At 34.6% G+C, this 25317-nt stretch overlaps 1 protein-coding gene across 4 annotated transcripts in view; it reads right to left on the bottom strand.

Moving 5' to 3' along the window:
• Window positions 1-20461, bottom strand: part of LOC128550373 (MOB kinase activator 2-like) — a 46508-nt gene extending 26047 nt beyond the window's left edge. For 2 of the 4 annotated variants that reach the window (XM_053529318.1, XM_053529319.1), the window contains exon 1: window positions 540-900. Coding sequence is in view for 2 of the 4 variants with exons in the window: in XM_053529317.1 (XP_053385292.1) it covers window positions 7088-7152 (65 nt within the window). In the remaining 2 variants the exon portion in view is untranslated. Of the gene's footprint in view, window positions 1-539; window positions 901-7087; window positions 7928-20322 lie in introns of those variants that run through there. The other 2 variants (XM_053529321.1, XM_053529317.1) reach the window with 2 other exon arrangements.
• Window positions 20462-25317: the final 4856 nt, after the last annotated feature.

Here is a 25317-nt window from a genome sequence, read left to right as displayed (position 1 = left end):
AAGACTTGACCATAGATCAAAATTACTGCCAAAATATTTTCTTCTTCAAATTTATCATATTTATATAGTATAGGATCAAAACAATATTAAAAATTGCATCTTTTTCAATTCAAAATACCATTTAAAATATGGACAGGGGATTTTCGTATTCTTATACCCCTCATATAATGCATTAGTTTTTGAAAATTTGCCATCGCACAGTTTTAGGGGAACTACGGTAATATCTATTACATGAGAAGACAAAGACCTATAGCTACATGTACAACAGTCCCAATTAATTAGACGGTCACAATGAAGGTCATATATGGTAATGATTAAAGCTGACATGCTCTGATACCATCTTTCTCTTTAATTAATAGGATGCGACAGTATCATACAATCAGCTCCTCTAATAGTCTACCATCTACCAAATTGTTCGCCTGGGGATACTACATATGTCTCTACATTCTAACTATGCCAATGTTCTTAAATATCGCCTACAAATCAATGAACAAATACTATTATTTATAAGAAGTTCATAAAACTATAAAAACATTTACCTTTTATAACTATTTACCCTGTTTAAATTCTTTTTAGAAATTAAATTATATTTGCAAATAAATAACTGCGCTTTTAAATGAAATTATCTCATCTTTCGACAATAATATACAACCACAACACCATAAAATCCGCAACAAAGATATGACTGTATAGTTGGTGTAAACACTTCAGTTTTTAACTTCAATCTGGCAAGTTCACAAATTTACAATAAAACTGTAGGAAGAGCACTCTTGAATGTTCTAAATAGATTGCCATGTCATTTAAAATAAATGAATTCCATAAACCGACATGAGTCAATATCACTAGGAATTATACAGATCAGACCATGTGTTCCTAAAGCCACAAGCGATAGTAAATAAAACCACTACAAGTGTAAACATACCTGCAGAAAAGAGCAATACGATTGGCTGAATTTTGTGGGCTGGTGATTTCGTTCCATTTAATTGGTCGATATTTTCACAGTACTTTAAAGTTTTATTACGCTTTTTATAAAGCTTATTTATACAGTATATATATAGCCCATGGGTCATCGCACGCAACCGTCAACGATATACATAGACTTAGGACAAAGCATCGAAAGTAATGGCGGGAAACTAGAGCACTCAACCACCATGTACCTTTCAATGCTAACTGAATGGTAACCGAGTAAACTGAATAGAATTAAATAAATAAATAAAGGTCAGAGGTCTTATGGCTCAGCTGATAATATCCTTATAGGATTGTAGGATTAATTTCTTCCGATCCATTAATCATAATCAGTGATTTAGTTTAGTCATTCAATAACATTATGACTCCTAATTATTATTAGAACAAGAGGGCCAAGATGGCCCTAGGTCGCTCACCTAAGAAACACTCCCTAACAGTGTAAAACATGTCTGACCTAGTGATTTCATGGAAACAAATATTCTGACCAATTTTCATTAAGATTGGACCAAAAAATTGGTCTCTTGCGATAAAACAAGCATTTTCTTAGATATGACCTAGTTTTTGACCCTAGATGACCCATGTTCAAACTCGACCTAGATTTTATCAAGGCAATCATTCTGACCAAAATTCATGAAGATCAACTGAAAAATACAGCCTCTATCACATACAGAAGTTTTTTCTTTGATTTGACCAAGTGACCTAGTTTTTGACCTCAGATGACCCATATTCAAATTCGACCTAGATTTCATTAAGGCAATCAACCTAACCAAATTTCATAAATATCAATTGAAAAAAACAGTCTCTATCGCATACACAAGATTTTTCTTTAATTTGACCTAGTGACCTAGCTTTTGACCTCAGATAATCCATATTCAAAACCGACCTAGTTTTCATCAAGGCAATCACTCTGACCAAATTTCATGAAGATCAATTGAAAAATACATCCTCTATTGCATACACAATGTTTTTCTTCGATTTGACCTAGTGACCTAGTTTTTGACCCGAGATGACCCATTTTCGAAATCAGCCTAGTTTCATCAAGGTAATCATTCTGGCTAAATTTCATGAAGATCAGTTGAAAAATACAGCCTCTATTGCATACACAAGTTTTTCTTTGATTTGACCTAGTGACCTAGTTTTTGACCCCAGATGACCCATTTTCGAACTTGGTCTAAATTTCATCAAGGCAATCATTCTGACCAAAATTCATGAAGATCAATTGAAAAATACAGCCTCTATCGCATACACAAGGTTTTTACGTGATATGACCTAGTGACCTAGTTTTTGACCCCAGATGACCCATTTTCGAACTGGGCCTAAATTTCATCAAGGCAATCATTCTGACCAAAATTCATGAAGATCAATTGAAAAATACCGCCTCTATCGCATACACAAGGTTTTTCTTTGATTTGACCTAGTGACCTAGTTTTTGACCCGAGATGACCCATTTTCGAACTCGACCTAGATGTCATCAAGGCAATCATTCTGACCGAAATTCATGAAGATCAATTGAAAAATACAGCCTCTATCGCATACACAAGGTTTTTCTTTGATTTGACCTAGTGACCTAGTTTTTGACCCGAGATGACCCATTTACGAACTCGGCCTAGATTTCATCAAGGTTATCATTCTGACCAATATCATGAAGAAGAATTGAAAAATACAGCCTCTATTGCATACACAAGGTTTTCTTTGATTTGACCTAGTGACCTAGTTTTGACCCGAGATGACCCATTTTCGAACTCGGCTTAGATTTCATCAAGGTTATCATTCTGATTAATATTCATGAAGATTAATTGAAAAATACCACCTCTATCGCATACACAAGGTTTTTCTTTGATTTGACCTAGTGACCTAGTTTTTGACCCCAGATGACCCATTTTCGAACTCGGCCTAGATTTCATCAAAGTTATCATTCTGACCAATATTCATGAAGATTAAATGAAAAATACAGCCTATATCGCATACACAAGGTTTTTCTTTGATTTGACCTAGTGACCTAGTTTTTGACCTGAGATGACCCATTTTCGAACTCGGCCTAGATTTCATCAAGGTTATCATTCTGACCAATATTCATGAAGATTAACTGAAAAATACAGCCTCTATCGCATACACAAGCTAAATGTTGACAGACGACAGACGACAGACGACAGACGACGGACGACGGACGCCGGACATCGAGCGATCAGAAAAACTCACCTGAGCATTGCTCAGGTGAGCTAAAAATTATACAACGTATTAATAAGATCAAGTAAATGTAATATTGGTATAATATGCCCATAGTTACGTCTTACCCTATCCAGCAGCTTGTGTCCATAGACAATCTCTTACAAAACAGAAACCATTGATTGTATTGTATGAATTGATGTTCCATAATGTATATAAAATATATAATGATGTTTGAATTAAAATATGTTCCCTCAACAGAAACAAGCCGAAGCTCCTGTTAAACAAATCTTTTTACAATTTTTACAGAATTATATCTGAGATTATACTTCAAGTATAGTACAATAAAGATTAATATTGTTTAACAATTACTGATAATAAGAAAACTGTAAACATATGGTTGTTATAAAGAGCTTCAAAATGTTATCTGAGGTGAAGGGATGGGAGAGATAAATATCAGGAAATTCTAAATTTAACTTAAATCTTTGTCAAACATCTTTAAAACTTCACTGAAGTCAGGAAGTCGAAGCACTTGTCTTTTAAAAGTAAATATTGACTTCCTGTTTGCAAATTGTACTAGAATGTCACTGCTTTAGTGACCATCAACATAACTTTCACTGTGCAAGGCCAAGCCAACATGGGCACTAATTATACGAAGAAATGAGTTTTTGATACAGACATGAAGATGAATGGGTCCATATTCACGAGAATGCAAAATACTAAATTTGTTTTAAGTTTGTGTATAGCTATTATTCATATAACCAAAATGTTGCCGTGTCATCGCCAGCAGCAAATTCCTGTAAATTTTCCTTGTAAAAAAACTATGTAAATTTGACATTGCCAGAGCAAAATGAAAATAATGCAATGGCACAACTCTAAAATCCTGGAACCATTGTCTTATGAGGAAAACTACATGAAAAGAGCTATGTACAACTGATTCTTATAAGGTAAATTAAAACCCTTACCCTGCTAAATTTCTATATCGAACTTGTCTATTTTTCAATTTGGACAATACCATTGACTGTTAAAAGGGGTGATCAGTCAGATTACCCAAATGATACTGACTGAGTGGCAAACAGTGCAGATCTTGATCAGACTGCATGGATTTGCAGGTTGATCAAAATCTACACTGGTCACAAAGGCAGAATCATATCCAGCATGATAAGTGTTAAAATAATAAACTATGCATGATTTTGTACACAATATATATTGTATTCAGAGTCTTAAAGTAATATCAGATATATAATAATTTAATATAATTTTGCCAAGTGAAGTTATCTGACAGTTTAAAACATTCTAACATTTTGTGATTACCTCCCTTTTATATACTTCTGTATGCTGATCAAAATGATTTCATTGCTTTCAATGGATATCATACTGAAAACTCAAAAATTACGTATTTTGCATAATAAAGGGAGATAATTATATCAGTTTTTTTAGAATCTATATTGTTCTAAGACAATCTTGCATATGATTTTGGACTGTAAGTTTAGATGATAAAATGTAAAATGTTCTTCCAAGTCCTGTTTAGGGACTGTATTTAATAATAGCAAACCTCTGGAAAAAACACCTAGTTAAGTTAATATCCTAACCTTTTGCAGAACTAACCCAGACCAAGTTTTCGTAAAAGAACAAAATTAAGAAGTTTTGAATGCAGATAAGGTTAGAGACATCAACTGTTTTCCCATAGACTACAGTTACATTATAATTGGCCCATACGGCCTTCCATAAATCAAAACATGTATATCTAATTACATGTTTTCAAGAAATATCTTAGTTCTACCAAAATATCAGACGAAAAACATATGAATATACTTAATTTAAGTAATTTTTGTGTGAATGAGATGACCCCCTGTTTACATCAGCGGCATGGCAGGAGAAATTCGTTTGATAAACTTTTTTTCAATACACATAAAACAGCGTAGCAAATTTTGTCAAAATGTATAATAAAATACTGTAAGTGGGGATGCAGTAAAAAAAAAATATCAATTTTGAAAAAAAAAAAATTCACTTCTTGGGTTTGTTTACATGACTGACCAATCAGAACACACAGACGTTACCTTATTCCCAGGTATACACTTACCTCATTCCCAGAAAGTTCCTTGTCCATTTTTGAACTTGTGGTCTCTGACCATAAAACCTATGTTTAGACTATTGCTGTAATCTTTGTTTTCATTACAGACAACATAAAACTCAGACATTTGCATTAAAATAGTGACTGTAATCTCTTGCATGGAAACCAAGCAACGTTTAATTAAAGAACCACCACAGACAAACCCATTGTGAGACACACTCAACAATCTGATGTAATGCTGAATGTGCATTAAACAACCCTGCCAATCGTTGCACAATTAAAACAAAAACTGCTGAGCGCTGGAGCAATAAAAAGCTTGATAGTTCCGATAATATTGATCAATTAAAGACAAATTTATCTGTTTCTATACAGCTGATATCCATTCAATAACAGCCAATTTATAAATTTTCTTCCTGGCAATTCACAAGTTTTAGGTCTTAAAGCGGAACCAGTCTATCAGTTTTTGAAATAACAGGCCGATAGTGCAGTTTGGGTTCTTCCGTCACATATTAAATTGCATGACATGTGGCAATTAAGTTGTTGATCTGTGCTGGCAGTACAAGTCACGAAGCCCAGAGAGGGTTTGCAATACAATAAGCAAGCACTTAGCAGGAACACACACAAAATGATTTTTAATTCAAATATTGTGATAATGCCATGTAAAATATTTACCTATTTTGGATTTTAAAATCTCTTATAACTGTGTAACCCTAAGTTGTTATACTTTGTTTTGTTAGATTTTACACCGCAAAAGGTTCAGGGGGTCATACCCGACTTTCCTGCTTCTAATGGTGGGTGAAGAACTCAGTTGTTCTTCAGGCATTATTTCAGACATGGGTGGGCACTTGGGTAGAACCAACCTTCCGTAACCCAGCAACATGACTTCCTAACATGAAGACCTGATTCACCAGGGGCTCAGACCTTTAACTGGTAGTCTACAAAACATGCTTTTAACTTTGCCAGGCTTACTTTTTTGTATTGCCAGTGGACCAGGTTAGCTAAGTAAAAACTTTTTATTTAATGCTATAAATACAAGTTACCAGAAGAAATATGCTGACACAATTGGTAAACCAATGAACTTTACAAAATCTCATTCTGGCTGGTTCTGAGAGACAAAGTCAGGGTTTTTTCTAGCAAATTTTTCAACATAGCCTATACCCCCAAAATTGGGAATTTTAACACATAAATGTTCCAAATTGGGAAATGTTTAGTCCCACAGGATATAGTAAGAATATGTTTAAGCACTTCCTCATGCACTTTTTTCACTTTGTACAACCTCTTTAACATACTTCCATTACAAAATTGTCCATAATTTGGTCAATAGTTGTGCAATTTTGATGAAATTTTTTTCAGAATGTAGATTGGGCATTTTTGCACTCATTTTGGGAAAAATACATACTTTTTGGCATTGGGAATATAGCCGAATAACGGCTATACAAACGGCCGAAAAAACCCCCTGAAAGTCATTCAGATTTGTCTTTCATTTCAATAAATTTGTCACCTTGATGTAAATATGTTTTAGACCAAACTTTGTTCTGACCTTCTTTTTTCTTCGATTAGCAAATAACGCACTGTTTTAATACATCAGTATGAATTACTACGAAATCATCAATATTTGTGGGGATCTAAATTTCATCAATATCATGACCAAGTCAATCCATAAAATGAAATATCAACATACTTTTACCACGTAAAGTTCATTCATTTTGTGGCTTATATTCTAATACACAAATTCATGTCCCCACAAAATAGCTGATTTGACCCGTGCCCACAAAATTGCATGATTTCGTATTGTTCAGTTCAAAATTTGATAGTAAGACGCTCTTTTTAAAGTAAGCATAAAGCTGGTAGATGAAAAATAAATAAGATACATCAACTTACAGAAATCTCCTCAGAGTGATCATAAATACTCCACATTGTTCATCCATTAATTTGCTCGGTCTCATTTCTCAGTTGTCTCCCTTTAACAACATTTTCTCCTTTACTTTATATATTAAAGATCCTTTAGATTCTGCAGTAATATATTTACATGTTTTGAGAACAACAAAATGTTATGTAAATGACATTTCACACTGCTTAAAATGTATGCCAAAAAAGGTTGTGTCCCTACTTATGAACTCTAAACAACTGAAATGCTGTTAAGAATGTTATTCATAATTTCCCACATTATCTTCCAGATGTCACAACAGTCATATAAAAGATGGTTTCAGCACTAACATTTGTCTATATTCTCTTACTTGGCATACATATACAATCACATCTGGTCCTAAACTTCATTAGAGAATTCAATACCTGTATTGACTTCGTTAACACGTGAATTTATTCATGTATCTTATAAACCTGTATATTCTATATGCATACAGAGCATTGTTATTTAGCACTATATAAATGTGGGAGAACAATTGCAATATTTATATAAAAATAACCTCATAAATTAAACCATGAAATTCCTTTTGTTGAACCTATAAATTTTGGCATCTTTTGTTTGATTAGTGGGCAAAGTTTGTGACCTTTGTGTTAAAATGATACAATAAATTTACTTTTAACAATTTTATTAGCTTGATCTGGAGCCCTCTCAAGTACTCTTGATAAAATGACTTTCTCTTATGCACATTAAAATTATTATTTGTTTGGTTTGGTTAACACTCCATTTTTCAACAGTATTTCTGTGTTCTTGGATTCTGAACCAAGACTGACATGTACTATGCAAGTAACTAACAACTCCACCACATGAATCAGGTCAATGACTTTAAACATACTCTTTTTCAATCAAATCGTAAAAAGGAGAATATACGGGTCAAAACTGTGACCTCGCAATTTAGTCTAGTGCTCTATCTACTGAGCTAACTGGGGGGAACTGATTTCAAAAATTAACGTTAACTGTTGCTATGCACATACCCTGAAATAAAAAAAATGAAATGTAAGCTTAAATCACTCAGCATAACATAGATTTGGTATCGTTTGTGTCACTTTTCTCATAATTAGATATAGAAAACAGTCATAAACATGATTCTAAGAATTCACAAGTCTAGCAATACACTTTCCATAACATTTACTTTAAAATATTCAATTTGCAGTTATATAGCTTGTTCAATATTCCAACAGCTTTTATATAATTATTCATGTATCACTTTTGCAAACATAAAAGGAAGATTAATTTCAACACTATCCCAACAGCTCTGAACAAGTTTTCCAAATATTTTGTTTCCTCAATAAATTTCATATTATATCATAAAAAATTATGTGTAAAACATCATTTTTGCTCTATTTTTAAGAAAATCATTTCATTTATTACTCTTGGCCTTGGTAAACATTACTAACCAATGTATGACCAAGAGGAAATCTATGATCAAGACAGAACTATTTTTAGTAATCTGACTCCAATGACAAAAGGATGTTGCTTGTTCAATATCTTTTTAGAAAAACAAATCATAAATGATTCAACGCTACAGTTGATTTGCTATTACATTTTGTTTTTATCCTATTAGAGGAAAGTCATAATTTTGCAGAGTCATATTGACGTATATATAATATGTCATTGTATGTATGTTAAACGCAAAACCAATTTACATGCAGAAACAGATAGATGTTAATTTTCATGATTCAACAAAACTGTAAAACAACAAGAGCTGTCACTAATGGTGACAAATGCCCCCGCAGTGTCGTCAGACCTTTGACCTGGTGACCCCAAAGTCAATAGGGGTCGTGTACTCAACAAGTACTATTAGCATGTGAAGTTTGAAGGTCCTGGGTGCAGTGGTTCGCGAGTAAAGTGCCTACATGCAAAAAGTTAACGTTGTGACGAACTAACGAACGAACGGACAGTTAAAAACTAATATGCCTCCCTTCGGGGCCATAAAAACAGGAACTTATATGACCAATTTGTCTAAAATAAAAATTGACAGTTACAGCATTGACTTACTGAATAATGCAGGTTCAACAATCATAAATGGACTTGTTTACAATGTGGCGGCAGCAATTTTTCCTACGTTAATATGTAATTTTTTATTACCTCCCTTTATGGCTTCAACTGTATAAGTTCATGTGTAACAGTGAAAGTAGTGCCCTTTTATTAAGCATGTAATTAACATATATCTTTTATGCTGACATGTGCTTTTTCTGTTTTTTAACATAATATGAAAAGCATTACAATGGCGAAAACAGCAAAGAAATCAGTTATTTGCTTTGATGAATTTCATTGGCCAAATTACACGCAGGAGCACCACAGATTTCCGTAACCATGTAGTTGATGTTCTGTTTATAATGCAAATGAGAACATTGAATACAAGAACATTCACTCCCACTATGACACCAGCTGACATCCCCATTTTTCAATTCAATAGCTAAAAAACAGTGATATTTTGTTTTGCTGGGTTTAACGTCGCACCGACACAAATATAGGTCATATGGCGACATTCCAGCTTTGATGGTGGAGGAAGACCCCAGATGCCTCTCCGTGCATTATTTCATCACAAGTGGGCACCTTGGTAGTTACCACCGACCTTCTGTAAGCCAGATGGATAGCTTCCTCACTTGAAAGAATTCAGCTCGAACCCACATCAGTGAGGGGCAAGTGATTTGAAGTCAGCGACCGTAACCACTTGGCCACGGAGGCCCCCCCATAAAATGATCAAGCATTTTTACCAAAACAGCACTGAACTAATCAATTAGTCAGACTTTGGCAAAATACTAACATACAGACAAGTTTTGCCTAGTTCTGGCATCGTGTGTTCCATGGGCAAGGAGTCAGCAGGGCTGCTGAGTAAGACTTTAAATTGGGCCAAACTCTCACAGACTATGGACTATAAAACTCTATAAAGATAGGAATATAGCATGGGGTCTTGAACTTCTGAATAGCTTGTGGTGTAGTACCATTCTGTATCAAAATATGGTAATGATTCAGCCAATTTTAAACTCAAAGCCCTGTGGCTGTGGCATAGGGCTGGGTATAGGGTCGGGTGTTAGGTAAAAAAAAAAAACCAATCCCATGACTTCTCCTATCTGATTACTTTCTCCTTCACACCAGTTTATACTACACGGCAGCATTATTTTTTCTTACTTTCAATATAAACCCTTTCACAAATGAATAATGTGACACCATAAGTGTGCCTGTAACATACAATTAGCTTAAAAACTAGGTGTCCTGTGTAAATAATTGATAGGTATTCCTGAACAAAAGATCCGTAAGATACCCACAATTATGTTGTTTATTTCCGACGAAGCTACATCACACCATTTTTAGCACACGAGTAAAGTTACCTTAATCTAAACGCAGACACTGACACTACGTAACTTAAAGCCCACCAACACAGCTGAAATAGGAAAATTTACCTACAAAATGAATGGATGAGATATATGCTTGGCAACCTTTTATGTGATGCAAAAATGTTTAAAATAGATTAAGTAAGTATAGCTGCAACTCTTAACCTATTCATTACAGATTACTTGTACCTTTTCAATTTTTTTTATTAGTTTATTGAACTAGTTACTATAACGATACATCAAAATTTCATTAAAAATACTGATTTACTGAAACTGATACCATCTGTATGCATTGCTCGTCTGAATACTTACCTTAAAATCATTTAATTCTGTGGGCAAGACCTTTGTGGTTTTGGCTAAAACAGCTATTTCGTTGGGATATAAAGGAACTTGTGGATTAATTTTCAATTTTTTGTATAGGTTAGTGTTTATTAATGTGTATTTACAAAGTTTAATCAGCTACGAGCGGCGCAGCCGCTAGGCTGATTAAGTTTTGTAAATGCACATTAATAAACACTAACCTATTTAGTGTTTGAAATTATTTTTTGTTTCTGGATGACATCAGAGCGAATAAAATCAATAACTCGCCCCTTGTCCCTACTATACACATGACTAACCTGATTAATAAACGTCTGCAAGTAAATACTGATTTACTAAAATAAATTTTCCGAAAATTTGAAAAGTACTGCAATGCCATTGGACAAAAAATAATTTCAAACACTAAAATGTAACAAGAGTTCGTCGAACACGAAATGCCCCCCTTGATGCAATTAGTAATTGCACAAGGAACAGAAATTATATGCTCACTGTAAACAAAAGTACTATCATTCTGGTTTAATCTGACCTTGACCTTTAACCTATTAACCTAACAAGAGATTACAGATTGATCTTGGCGCCATCCACTGAGCCATTTTTGAATGTTCCAAATTTCAAGACTAGCTCAAGGTCAAAATCAAGGTCAAATTTCATTTAGGTACAAAACAATGTGTATGTGGTCCAAATTTGAAAGCGGTGGCTTCAGAAATGTGAAAGCAGGTCACTAGATCAATTTCAAGGTAAAGTTCATTTCGGTAAACAGAACTATGCATGTGCTTCAAATTTGGAGGCTGTAGCTTGAGAAATGTGATAGCAGGTAATAGATAAAAATCAATGTAAAATTTCAATTCAGAACACAAAAATATGCATGCAGTCCAAATTTGAAGCCTGTACCTTCAAAAATGTAAAAGTAGGTCATTAAGTCAATCTTAAGATCAAAGTTCATTTCAGTACACAAAACTATGCATGTGGTTCAAATTTGAAGGCTGTAGCTTGAGAAATGATGAAAGTAGGTCACTAGGTCAAAATCAAGGTCAAATTTTATTTCGGAACATAAAACTATGCAAGTGGTCCAAATTTGAAGCCTGTACCTTCAGAAATGTGAAAGTAGGTCACTCTCAAGATCAAAGTTCATTTCAGTACACAAAAGTACGCTTGTGGTTCAAATTTGAAGGCTGTAGCTTGAGAAATGTGAAACTAGGTCACTAGGTCAAAATCAAGGTCAAATTTTATTTTGGAACAAAAAACTATGCATGTGGTCCAAATTTGAAACCTGTACCTTCAAAAATGTGAAAGTAGGTCACTAGGTCAATAACAAGGTCAAAGTTTTTTTCAGTACACAAACCTATGCATGTGGTCCAAATTTGAAGGCTGTAGGTACAGAAATGTGAAAGTAGGTCACTAGGTCAAGATCAAGGTCAACTCATGTCAAGGTTCATCTTGCCACTCAAAACTATACATGTGGTCCAAATTTGAATGGTGTAAGTTATGGACATAAGGATTCTAAGTTTTTCCCTATATAAGTCTATATGAACCATTTGACCTCTGAGGCAGGGCCATATTTGACCCGAGAGGGATAACTTGAACAAACTTGGTACAGAACCACTAAATGACGCTACATTACAAAATACCAAAGCCATAGACTTTGCGGTTTGGACAAGAAGATTTTCGAAGTTTTTCCCTATAGACGTATATGTAAACCATGTGACCCCCAGGGCGGAGCCATATTTGACCCTAGGGGAATAATTTGAATAATCTTAGTAGAAGATCACTAGATGATGTCATATACAAAATATCAAAGCCCTAGGCCCTGTGGTTTTGGACAAGAGGTTTTTCAAAGTTTTTTCCTATATAAGTCTATATAAATCATGTGACCCTAGGGGTAGGGCCATATTTGACCCCAGGGAAATAATCTGAACAATCCTGGTAGAGGACCACTAGATTTTGCTACATACCAAATATCAAAGCCCTAGGCCCTATGGTTTTGGACAAGAAGATCAGAAACCATTTAACTGTTCCTGACCAATGTGACCTTGACCTTTGACCTAATGACCTCAAAATCAATAGGGGTCATTTGCTGGTCATGGCCAACCTAACTATCAATTTTCCTGACACTAGGCCTAAGCGTTCTTGAGTTATTGCCTGGAAACCATTTTACTGTTCCTAGTCACTGTGACCTTGACCTTTGACATACTGACCTCAAAATCAATAGGGGTCACCTGCTGGTCATGACCAACCTCCCTATCAACTTTCGTGACCCTAGGCCTAAGCGTTCTTGAGATGTCATCCGGAAACTGTTTTACTGTTCAGGGTCACTGTGACCTTGACCTTTAGCATACTGACCTCAAAATCAATAGGGGTCATCTGCTGGTCATTACCAACCTCCCTATCAACTTTCATGATCCTAGGCCCAAATGTTCTTGAGTTATAATCCGGAAACCATTTTACTGTTCAGGGTCACTGTGACCTTGACCTTTAACATACTGACCTCAAAATCAATAGGGGTCATCTGCTGGTCATTATCAACCTCCCTATCAACTTTCATGATCCTAGGCCCAAGTGTTCTTGAGTTATCATCCGGAAACCGTTTTACTATTCAGGGTCACTGTGACCTTGACCTTTGACATACAGACCTCAAAATCAATAGGGGTCATCTACTGGTAATGACCAACCTCCCTATCAACTTTCATGATCCTAGGCCCAAGCGTTCTTGAGTTATCATCCGGAAACGGATAGGTCTACATTCCGACCGACAGACAGACCTACCGACCGACCGACCTACCGACCGACATCTGCAAAACAATATACCCCTTATAATAGTGAACATGCAGTTTGTATTAATTAAATGTCCTACTATATAGAAAAATTTTCTTGACGTTAATCAACAAATGGATACATTTTTATGGAAAAGCAAACATCTGACAGGTGGTGGCGAAGCTTTTGATTAACTGACAGGAAAAAAGCTCTTGCTTGATGGATAGAAGTAGAGCTCTTGTTAAATGCATAAAAGAGCTCTTTTTTTAAAAATGAATCAAACAGCTCTCCAATGGACAGAAGAGCTCCTGGCTAACATGTTGTCCCTATGGAAAAAAAAACCAATGTATCTACATGTGAAACAGTGCGACAACATGCACTGTGCTCAATACAAAAGCGAAAGATATTATGTATGTGAATCAATCAGCTGTCAAGGTAACATTACTATAAACAGGATGTTGCTTGTCCGGGAGTATGACAATACATGTAACTGGTCCCATAAACATACTGGCCAAACATGTTACATGTCACTTATACCTGTGAACAATGACATCCGCTCTTTATATAGTTAATAACTTAATAGCCACCATAATATATAGTGTTGCAGTCTCAGGCCAATTATATATGACCCATAATGTGACCAAAATAAATCATAAGGGTTAGTAAACAGTCATGTATAACTATTATTACAGAAATAACTAAGGTCAGCAATTTTACAATATAGGAGTTATACAGACTTTAATAGCTAGTATGACCACAATTTGTGTGTTTGGGTTAAGCATCTATCTCAGCAATTTCTGAGTCATATTTAAATCAGTGACGTTATAGTGCCTCCTCACTGGAATATCACGCTGTAAACATGTGACATGATACCACACCAAGTCACATTACACTGATACCAGGTTAACCAGTCCTAGTACTTTCCTCTTAATACTGAGCGCCAAGAGAGGAAGCCAATGCCACTAGAGTGCAGAGGACTAAGAGAGCAAACCCACCACCTCCCACACTCAAAACAACTACCACTAGGCTACTGAGGCAATTATAGCCAAAATGACAAGGTCTGACAATAATTGTTGGCTACAGTACATTTTTTGTAAATATCTAAAAAACTGACCTTTGCCTTTTACAAGCATATTATAGTTCATACATTTGTCTGAGGCAATACTGTGCTGCAACATGTTTCGGAACAAGTAACTTTACCAAAGTATAGCAAATGACATTCTGAAGTTGCCATTCAGCCCAAAATAGACTGTCCTTCAGTGAATACTAAGAATTTAGAAACAATCGGCTAGTGAACTTTCTCTATACATACAGTTAATGTCCACTAAACTGACAAATATGGATTACTGAAGAAGCTATGAAAGTCAAGAGTTAATTTAATCATAAGCCTAGACATAACGTCAGTTCCAGGCTGTCTGACAGATTAAAATTTGACAGATATGCAAAAAAGGCTGTTCATGATGACAAAATTATCTGGCATATTTAGCAAAAATGTTACGTACATTAGAAAATATCAAGAAAGGCACCAGTTTTCCATCTTGAAATTGGGAAGAGGCCCTGGCCTTGCAAATACGTTAATTACTCATTCTTGGGAGAAGGTATATTGGGCCTCTTTTCCTTCTGTAACAGAGTAAAACAGCCTGAAAATAAGGCTCAAATTTGGTGGCTTGAAAACTGGAAATTTGCTTTTTATTTTCTGATATGTGAAATACAATTAAAATGTACATTTTAACATTATATTTTTTACTTTTTAAAGTTTGTTGTAAAGTAGCAATTAAGGAAAAATCCACCTTTCAATTGGGAAGTGGTCAAAAAAGGGCCTCTGTTATTACTAAAATGGGTAAAGATATAATTCCTGCAGACAGGCCCTAAACTGCAAAGACAGACTTCAGCTGTACAAGAAAGTCCTTTCTTCCCTTTTACAGTTTTGACAATTTTACACAATTTCTTTGCTTGTTTTTTTTTTTTTGTTTCTCAACAGTATTTTAGTTATGTAATGGCGGGCAGTTAACCTAACAAGCACTCCTGGATTCTGTAACTGAGGACTAACCCTTTCCCTGCAAGTAACTGTCAACTTCCCCACATAAATCAGAGGCAGAGGAGAATGATTTTATACTCAATGTGTATATCAATCCTCACAGTGAACATACTACTTGCCCTGGGATCAAACTAATGATCCCACAATTCCTAGATTTGCTCTCCCTATTGGGCTAAGCAGGCAGAAATCATTGAAAACAATGATGCCTATTCTGCAAAATATAGGCTTGTATAAATTCATCGTATTTTTCCTTCTATATCGCAGACCATTTACATGTGCCTCCTCTATAGATATCTAGCTGAAATTCAAGCTGAAATTCATTGAAAATGCAAATCTGTAAAACTATTATTACCTCCCTTCATCTAATTTTGGTTATGCAAACCATAGAAGATGGTAAATAAATGAATTTGGAATCTACTATCTACTTAAATAAAATTCTGTGAAAAGATACAACCTAGCAAAATAATAGTAGACTTGTTTAATTGAGTCTGTTTTTGAGTGGTAATCCTTGCTTGGATAATTACAAAATTTCATAAAAAATCACAAAATTTCTTAAAATAGATCTCTATAGCACAATATACACTAAAACTGAACATGTCCAAAAATGTTGCGTAACTGTGACTGATCACGTTTAACAAACTAATTAAGCCTAATAAAAACTGAATAGAATATTATTGAAAATAAACACAATTCTTAGAGAAAACACCAACGTTTCCATTAACTTCTATTGTCTTCTGGATACTGTTACGGTTATTGGCATCAAATTCAGGACAAAATAAACAAGAAATTCCATTGATAAATGGACCAAAACATCAAAGAAAACTTCTATTCACATCAAACAGAGTCTATTGATTTCAGATTGAATAACATAAGGAAAACTACAGAATGAAAATTGCCACCAATAATCCATTGCTGCAAGTGTATAACAGTTGAGGATAAATCGAATTGTTTGGAACAACAGACAATAAAACATTTCATTCAAAGAAATCACATTTTCTGCTTTTATCAATAAAGAAGATGTTTGGATTTGAACAACAACAACAGAAGCTTTTAATCTAATTAAAGTTACCACAAGAGTAATCAAGAAATATTAAAGATTTTTGATTTCCAACACATTATATATTATAATAAGCCTTCTTTGGCTGACCTACCCCTATGACCTTGAAAATATAGAACCAACTTGTTCTGTTTTCAGTACGAGGGTAATAGTGGAAAGGCCTGTCAGGATGGGAAATTCAGTCGTAACGACAAAAATAGGGGGAAACTGCATCATAGAAAAAGTAGTTTTTATCATAAATGTTACAGACTGTCTTGTATATGTTTAAAATATAATGTACTAACAGGTCTGGCTGAATGTGAAGGGAAAATAAAATAAGCAGAATTTTTGTCAAGGCTGGGTGAAAACACACTTTTTGGAGAGAGGAATCGGGCCAAATTTGGACCCAAAAGATGGCCAAAAAATACATGGAGAAACCAACACTTCTTCAGAAAGAAGAGTCACCTTCAAAATTTGTATGTGATTCTTAGTGGTCTGTGAAATAGGCCCCATATATATTATATTTGACTATATGCCACTGTGACCATGTAAGCATGCCATTTGTCATTTATATGTTAAGGAATCAACATTTTTCTTTATAACATACCACCTTCAATTTTCTTTCTCAGATACCTGTCTATGCTAAGTCCAAGATAATGTTACAGAAGGAATTGTCCTTTTGTCATCTGCACTTCGATCATGAAAATCTGACCTTTAGAATCTCACAATCTTATCATTTGAAAAATATTGTTATTCTCACTTAAAAATTTCAAAATTGTTATCAGAATTCAATATTAGCACTGATATAACAACCACCCAGAGTTGAAACACCAATTTGCACAGGAAAAGCAGATAAAATGCCATGTTCTGTTGGGATAATTGGGTAGGCTTAATCAGTTAAGATACTTTCTGGCATCAGTGCTTTTTTCTGCTGCCAGGACATTTTCCATACCTATATATATACCGAAATATAAACCCAAGGTCAAACATTGTGCTCAAGAACACTGAACATATAGTAAAAATTTTAAATTTTAAATCATAAAAGACGTATGTTTCTTGCATCAAAAATGCTGAAAGTGCATAATTTATTTAACGAAAATCTTCCTTTATATCTCGAGAAGAAGTATTGACTAAACATGAACAGGTCATATATATTCAGGAAACAAACACTCTTAAATATTGATTTGGGACAAGTTATAGGCAAGCTGTTGAACAGGATTACACAATTACTGCATTACTAATTAGCGTAGTCCATCTTGAAACAGAAGTTGACAATCTAAATCAAAGCAATGAATGAGCCTTCTTTGATTTATGTATAGGACAGTTTTTTTTTCTCCCTTTTTTTGGACAGGTTCTGTAATATTATAACTAATAGGACCTGTTCCTAATTGCAAAAAAAAATACCAATCTGTACATTTCAGTGACTTGTTTTTCCAACATAGTATGCATTTTTAACCCACAAATTTTTTACAACTCAAATACTCACAATCTGTCTAGCACCAGATCTGTTCCCCAATAGGTTGTAAAAAAAATGCTTTCAAAAGATTGTATTTGTGACTATAAATTAACAAAAATATTATTTTATACATGGTGCAGTTTAAATTAAACTATCTTCAGTAGTATTATATAGCAATCGCACTGCCAAACAAGAGCACCGCTATAGGGAGCAACATACACCCAAATGTATGACTCCTAAGTGTGACCTTGACCATGAAGCAAGCCATCCAAGTCATGTGCTCTGCATGTTGTCCAGATGTGGTGAACTTTTGTGCCCTCTACTGATAACAAGCTTTTGTTACCCAATATGCATATTTCAATATGTTCTTCTGTATAATACAGTTTAGATATAAATAATACAAGAATGTGCATCAGAACATCAATAGTTTTCCAATCAATTTCACACAATTGTCAGTCCCATAAAACAGAACATTTCATTTCATACAGTTAAAGTAATGTTTTCAGACAAAGCTACACTCTATGTAGTTATATAATAGAAATTTTGTCAGGCTACCAAGAAATAATGAGTGCACCTGGCCTCCAAAACGTATCTATAAACTAGACCATGATCAAAGCGGAAAAATGTCTAATTGAAACAATAACTGAGAACCAATGAAAGAGAAAGTGCAAACAGTCTATGAATATTCAACCTTCACCTTAACCCTTATTATGCTGAACACAACTGATTCTGCTTTTGCGATCAATGTAGATCATGATCAGCCTGCACAACTGTGCAGTCTGATCATGATCTGCACTGTTTGCCATTCAGTCAGTATCTTTTGTTAAGCACCCCTTTTAACAGTGAATGGTACTGTCCAAATTGAAAGATGGACAAGTTCAATACAATAATTCAGGTTAAGGATTAAAACAGGTAAAAAGAAGAACTTGAAATGTTCAGTCATCTGACATTTATATCTAACAAACATAACAAGCAATTGATAACAAGACTTCTGTTTCCATAAATAATATAATTGGTAGATTTAAAGTACATTTGTTCACTGGATGTTTACATTTCAAACTGCTTTCCACTTTTCTTTCTTTCTAGATTGACCAGAAAAGTTTTTGTTCCAAAGATTTTAGGCTTGTATCGAGGATGTGCAATGTAAACGGATGCACAATATATATGGTATTTATGGTAATAAAATAATTATGACTGAAAAAGCTTGTAAATGAATTCTGTTACAGCATAAATTTGTACTAAGGGATTCTTAACTTATTCGATAAGCGCTTATCAAGATCATTCAGAATAAACCGAATGGTCCTGCACCAATGTAGAAAAAAGGAAGGCAGTAATATTTTGGAGTTTTATGATGAAACAAAAGTTTTGCTCATTTCTGGTATTCAGTACCCAGTTTTTAACAATTCAGCTGCCTATGTGGTATGATAACTAACTTGAAATCAGTTGTACACATGTTCAGTTTATTCTTTGTTAATATTTATTGTTTATGTAAACAATACCAAAATATCAAGATCTTAAATGTAGTTTTGCCAAACTTTGAGGTCAGGTACAAATCTATTCTGATTTCCTTAAGATTTAATAATAATTTTGTACTCAAAACATTCTATGCCATGATAAGGCTTAAGCCTCAGCATAATAAATACCTTTCTGGGTGGTCAGCGTCTCAAACATTTTCAGGTTGTGGGGTACATGTAGTTCAGGTAATGAAAAAAAAGAACAGTAATATGGACAGGATCTATAAGTCTCGGCCCTGTTTTTGACATAAGTTTTGGACATTTAACTGCATCAAATCAGAAACTTTTACTTATTTAAATGCATTACAATCTGATTCGGACAGTAAAAAAATTTGACTTTCATGAGTAAATTCCTGAAGGGTAAGCATGTCATTGTATCTGCAATTCATATTGTATCTGTGTTGTAATTTATTATGTAATGAAGTAGCTGGGCCTTTAATAATGAATTTTAAACTGGACCTTAAATTTATTCTTCAATCTAAATTTATGCAAGCATCAAAACTGATCAATCATCCAATGTCGTTGTTTAAAAATGTACATTACTCATGCAACCATTTGCCCGATAGGTTTGCAGTAAAATAGTGAGGTTAGTGGGAAAAGAAAGCTACATGTTACAAACAGATATTTCAAAGAGCAATTAAAATCAGCCGCAGATTTTAAAAACTTCAAAATAATTGCAGACGAATTTTCTAAAGGACTGCTGGTTTCTTCGCACTTTTTGCGTTCAATTGGAGCACTTACCCCATGAACCAATCCATGGTATCTCTCAGATACTCTGGTAGCCTGTCCAGCTTGAAGTTCTGTCACATTTAGGACGTTTTCTCTTAGAAATACCACCAAATTTTCTCCCGTTCGATCAAAACACATCAAAGATGGCGGTGAGCCAACAACAAAATGAAGATTACTAAAGGGCAGCAACTCTGTTAAATACGCTATACAAAGCGGTTCCAGATGGGGCTCCCGCTCCGGAGCGCAGCCCCTTAAGAGTCTGTTTAACTAGCATTTTAATGATGATTTATGTCATACTTATCAGTATTTAGCGCTCAATTCACTAAAAAAAAGGCTATGCGACCAGCTTGAAATCCCTTAACCCATTGTGCAACTTGTTACACAAAGAATTGATAAATAGAAAATCTAATATTTACTTCAAATTTCTTTGGGCTTCTGTACCCTTTAATTTGCTACTAAGCAACAATAAGCCAGGGGTGGAATTATCTGGTGATTTTGGAGGCAGTCCTGCATAACATTATGTGCGTGTTTATGCGAGAGAGTTTATCTTTATATTTAGACAAGCTTACTGTCGCTGTGAGGCTGCTTTTTAAAAAATTTCTGACATTTGCAGCGGCTACAATATAAAACAAACTATATGCGTCAGATAAGTTTGACTAATCTATAGTCACCACTGGTAACCAATATGTGCAACTCCTCCAGAAGTCTGTTAGTAGGAGGATTGTGCTTCACTCTGAACATTCCTCATTATCCCAGAAGCTTCCCATTTCAGTAGCACCAATATGCTGGAATTTTAAGTGACTTCTTCTTCGTCTTGTCGTTCGCATAGATCTACACTGTCAGACCAGTAGCCTCGATGAAACTTATGGTTTGCCGAAGATCCTCAATGCCTCCATACAGTTTCTGGTGGATTGAGGTATCTATCGGCCAAGTTACAACTCGCTCCTGGTCATGCCTTTTACATCTCTGAAGTATATGCTCCGCAGTCTGATCTTCTTCACCACATGGACAAGTTGGCGATGATGTCAGTCTGTATTTCTTGTACATGTGAGCATTGAGCTTGTTGTGCCCTGAGCAGAGCCTGACCATCATCACTTGTTCAGACCGATCAAGGAGATGAAAAGCATCTTCCTCCATCCTTGGTCTCGTTAGTGCCTTAATGATGGTGACTTTCTCCTTGTAACTCCCAGGTTCTGTTGGTGGTTCTGACTGAGCTCCTAGCTTAGCCAGTTTGTCTGCCTCTTCATTGCCTGCAAGTCCACAATGGGATAGAATCTACTGAAGTGCTACTTTGCAGGTTATACTCAGGCTCTGCATTCTCCTGGCTAGCTGCAGAGCTTTATTGTTGATCAGAGCTTCCATGACAGACAGTGCATCAGTGAGAAAGACAACTGAGGATCTTTCTTCTGCCGAGTCTTCAACCATTGAGACGGCCTTCATGAGTGCTTCAGTCTCTGTCTTGTAATTGCTGCAGTGTTTTCCTGTGGCTGCATGTAGTGTTTCTCTCTTGCCAGATGGGTATTGAATGAAAACTCCTGCTCCTCCATCTTTGACGGCGCATGTGGCTGATCCGTCTGTATAGACATGAGTCCATAATTCCGGAGGATAGTCTTCATTGATCATAGCAAGTGTGAGGCTCTTCCAAATGCCTTCATCCTCTTGCTTCCCGTGGTCAAGACGAGGAACAGCAAGTCTCACAGTCACTGAGGACAGATCATTCGCTAGTGGGTTTATGATGTCTTCACTACCTAGGGGAGTCATTGGTATTGAATTTTAAGTGACAACTGTCAGTTAGTTTTAGCGGTACAGATATAAACAAAGAAGTATTAAAATTTATTTTTTATAGCTCTTTGGTATAAAGCACCTATACACTGGACAATGCATGTCAATTATTTTGAGAATGCCATGTTTAAAGCACCCATAGAAGGGAGCTTTTATCTGAATGTTAGTGTTGTTTTTTAGGTGGAGGGGCAGGGATTAAACTCAGAAACCCTGTTTTCGAAGTCAGACAGTGTTACCACTGGAGCACTGTGTCGCTCTGTTCTGCACAGAATGATTTGGTTTTCTTTGAGTACACTTTCAAAACTCAAGAAAGACAATTTAAACATTTATGATTCAAATTTATTTTATAATAAAACAATGGGTAGATAATACATAAACAATTTGTATAAACAATGATGTGTATAATGTAATAACATGTATATGTCAACAAAACTTCTGATAATGATACAAGCTTAGTGTAAGATCAAAATATCTATCGAGTTGACATCAGAGGCAAAATCTGATGTTCACAAGTGAAAGATAATTCTACCTTATACTGAAATAACATCACATACATTGGGCAACGTCATACATAACATCATGACATCAGAATGATGAAATTGGTCAAGATGTAAATAAAATAATTCTTTGAGGTTTTTAGATTTCTGATACATTATAATATGGTGCAGTGCACATCTTTATGTTTTTGTATATATTTATTTACATAAATTTGTACTTCTATATCTTTATTTATTTGTATTTTGGAAAGACTTTCAAATTATTCAAAATTCATATTTTTATCCATTCAAGTCCGTAACAGTGAACATTATAAAATGAAAATCCCACTGTTTGAAACAATGGAAGCTAAAAATAACCCACTTTTTTTTCAGTAAACACTACTGAGAAGCATGAAATAAATTATCATTTGTCACCTAAAAGCCACACATCTGAAAATGTAACATTGGTAGATATGAGTAATACATTTAAACAAAGACAAGCTTTATTATTTGACCATAAATATATTCTTCTGTAGTATTTTCATATTCATTTAACTAAAAACTGCAATTGTTTCAGTGACAAGAAATGACAAGTTCATACATAAATGCTTTCAGTTTTAATCTATACATGTCCTAATAATAAAATGATACAGTTTCTCCATAGTCTAAAACTATGATGGAGTAAATACAGGGAAATCATTATTGTTCGTGGGGGATCAATTTTCGTGGACTTTTTTATTTTGTTAATCCACGAAATTAAATCTCAATGAACAAATAAAATTCCAATTCATTTAACCTTGATAAGTGGAAATCCACGAATTCACATCTCAGTGAATTATCTGTTTTTGGCAAAACCACAAAATTTTCTGCCTACGAAATTACAATGATTTCCCAGTATTTGAAACTGTACTGTAGTTTAAAACTTTATATCATTTTACTTAAATATAAAAAACACTGTATGTTGCTTACATATAAATTTTGTGCGTATAGATACTTTTTCAGTATCATAACGCAATACCATAAAATTTCAATATATGCACTGATAAAACCTTCTGTATTATTCATATAAACCGGATAGAACCTGTTAGAATAAAAGCAGTTAGACAGAACCATATACAGAACATGCTAAATTAATATTTACTATCTCCCATTTGTTTAAAATATTCCTTTGTTATATATCAAAAAGCTCTTTATTCATTTACTGACCATGGATATTGATTTAGTATTGAAAATGTTTGCAAATAGGCTAAATTTTACAACAAGAGGGTCATACTGATCCCAAGGTACTCACCTGACCTTCAATATGTCATGACACACCGGCTTATGAAAGTTAACAATTGTGTTTAGTATGAAAAACATTCCTTCCAAATAAAAGAAATCCGAAATTTATGTAACTCTATGAAAAAATTCTATCATAGTGGCAACCCTAAATTTTGGTCCAAGGGATCTGGCTTCTAACAAAAATTATCAGCAAATGTGGTACCATAAAATAATGCATTAAGGTGTTGGCAAAAAGACATGCGGGGAAATATCAGAAATATTGAAATTATCATATTCAACACCAAGTAAATAAAAAGTAAAAAAAACAACAGAATTAACAAAACATTTTCTAAATCAAATAAACACTTTCAAAGAATAATTTTCTAAAGATCATTCTAATATGTATGACTGGTTGTCCAGACAAATAAACAAAATAATATTTCTTAAGCTGCCATCTAACTGGTAGACTTTCTCTTGTTTTAATTGCTTGTTCTAGCTCCAACAGTGTTTTTCAAAAGTATTTTACTTATGTAAGGGAAGGCAGTTAACATACGAGTTCCTGAAATCTGCACCAGTATAAATTTACTTCTAACTTCCCCACTTGAATAGGAGGTTGCTGACAATATGTCTTTTATCAGCTCTCACAGTGAACATACACATCCCTCAGGGATCAAACTCACAACCCTGCGATCTATAGATCTGCATGTTCTCTTTTGAGCAAAGCAGACAGACTTGTTTAAATGAAGACTATATCTGTTACAGCTGTATGTAGTAATAACTTCTCCATTTCTTATCCCAGCAGATGATTTCCTTTCATTTAATGACAACATGGAACCCATTTTTGCACTGTACATTTGAATTTATATTGACCGAAACCGGTCAATTCGATGAAATAAATAGTCTTATTTACCCGGTGTTTACGTGTTGTTTCTCTTTCAGCTTATTATATAATATTTTAATGAATTGTAAGATGAAAAGTCCATGTATGTAACACACCATGAGGCATGTCTGAAGATTAATGCTAAATGTTTTCAATATTTATAAAGTGCTTTTATTTGTCAGCAGTTGTATAGAAGGTTTATAAATACAGTGATATAGCAATTTCTAAGCAGTGTTATATACAAGAACATTAACTGTAAAATCGTTTAATTTTGTTGGTATGAAATTTCGTGTTTTAGAATAAAAACGGCTAATTCATGGGGTTATAAATTGAGCTGCATCATGAGAAAACCAACAAAGTGCATTTGCGACCAGCATGGATTCAGACCAGCCTGCGCATCCGCACAGTCTGGTAAGGATCTATGCTGTTTGCTAATGGTTTATCTAATTGTAATAGGCTTTGAAAGCGAACAGCATGAATCCTGACCAGACTGTGCGGATGTGCAGGCTGGTCTGGATCCATGCTGGTTGCAAATGCACTATGTTGGTTTTCTCATGGTGTGGCTCAAATCATGGATTATAGCTTTAGAACAGGAAATGAATGGAAAAG

The sequence above is a fragment of the Mercenaria mercenaria genome, chromosome 17 (assembly GCF_021730395.1).
Source record: "Mercenaria mercenaria strain notata chromosome 17, MADL_Memer_1, whole genome shotgun sequence".
NCBI classification, from domain to species: Eukaryota; Metazoa; Mollusca; class Bivalvia; order Venerida; family Veneridae; genus Mercenaria; species Mercenaria mercenaria.
This window is presented reverse-complemented; position numbering and strand designations above follow the sequence as displayed.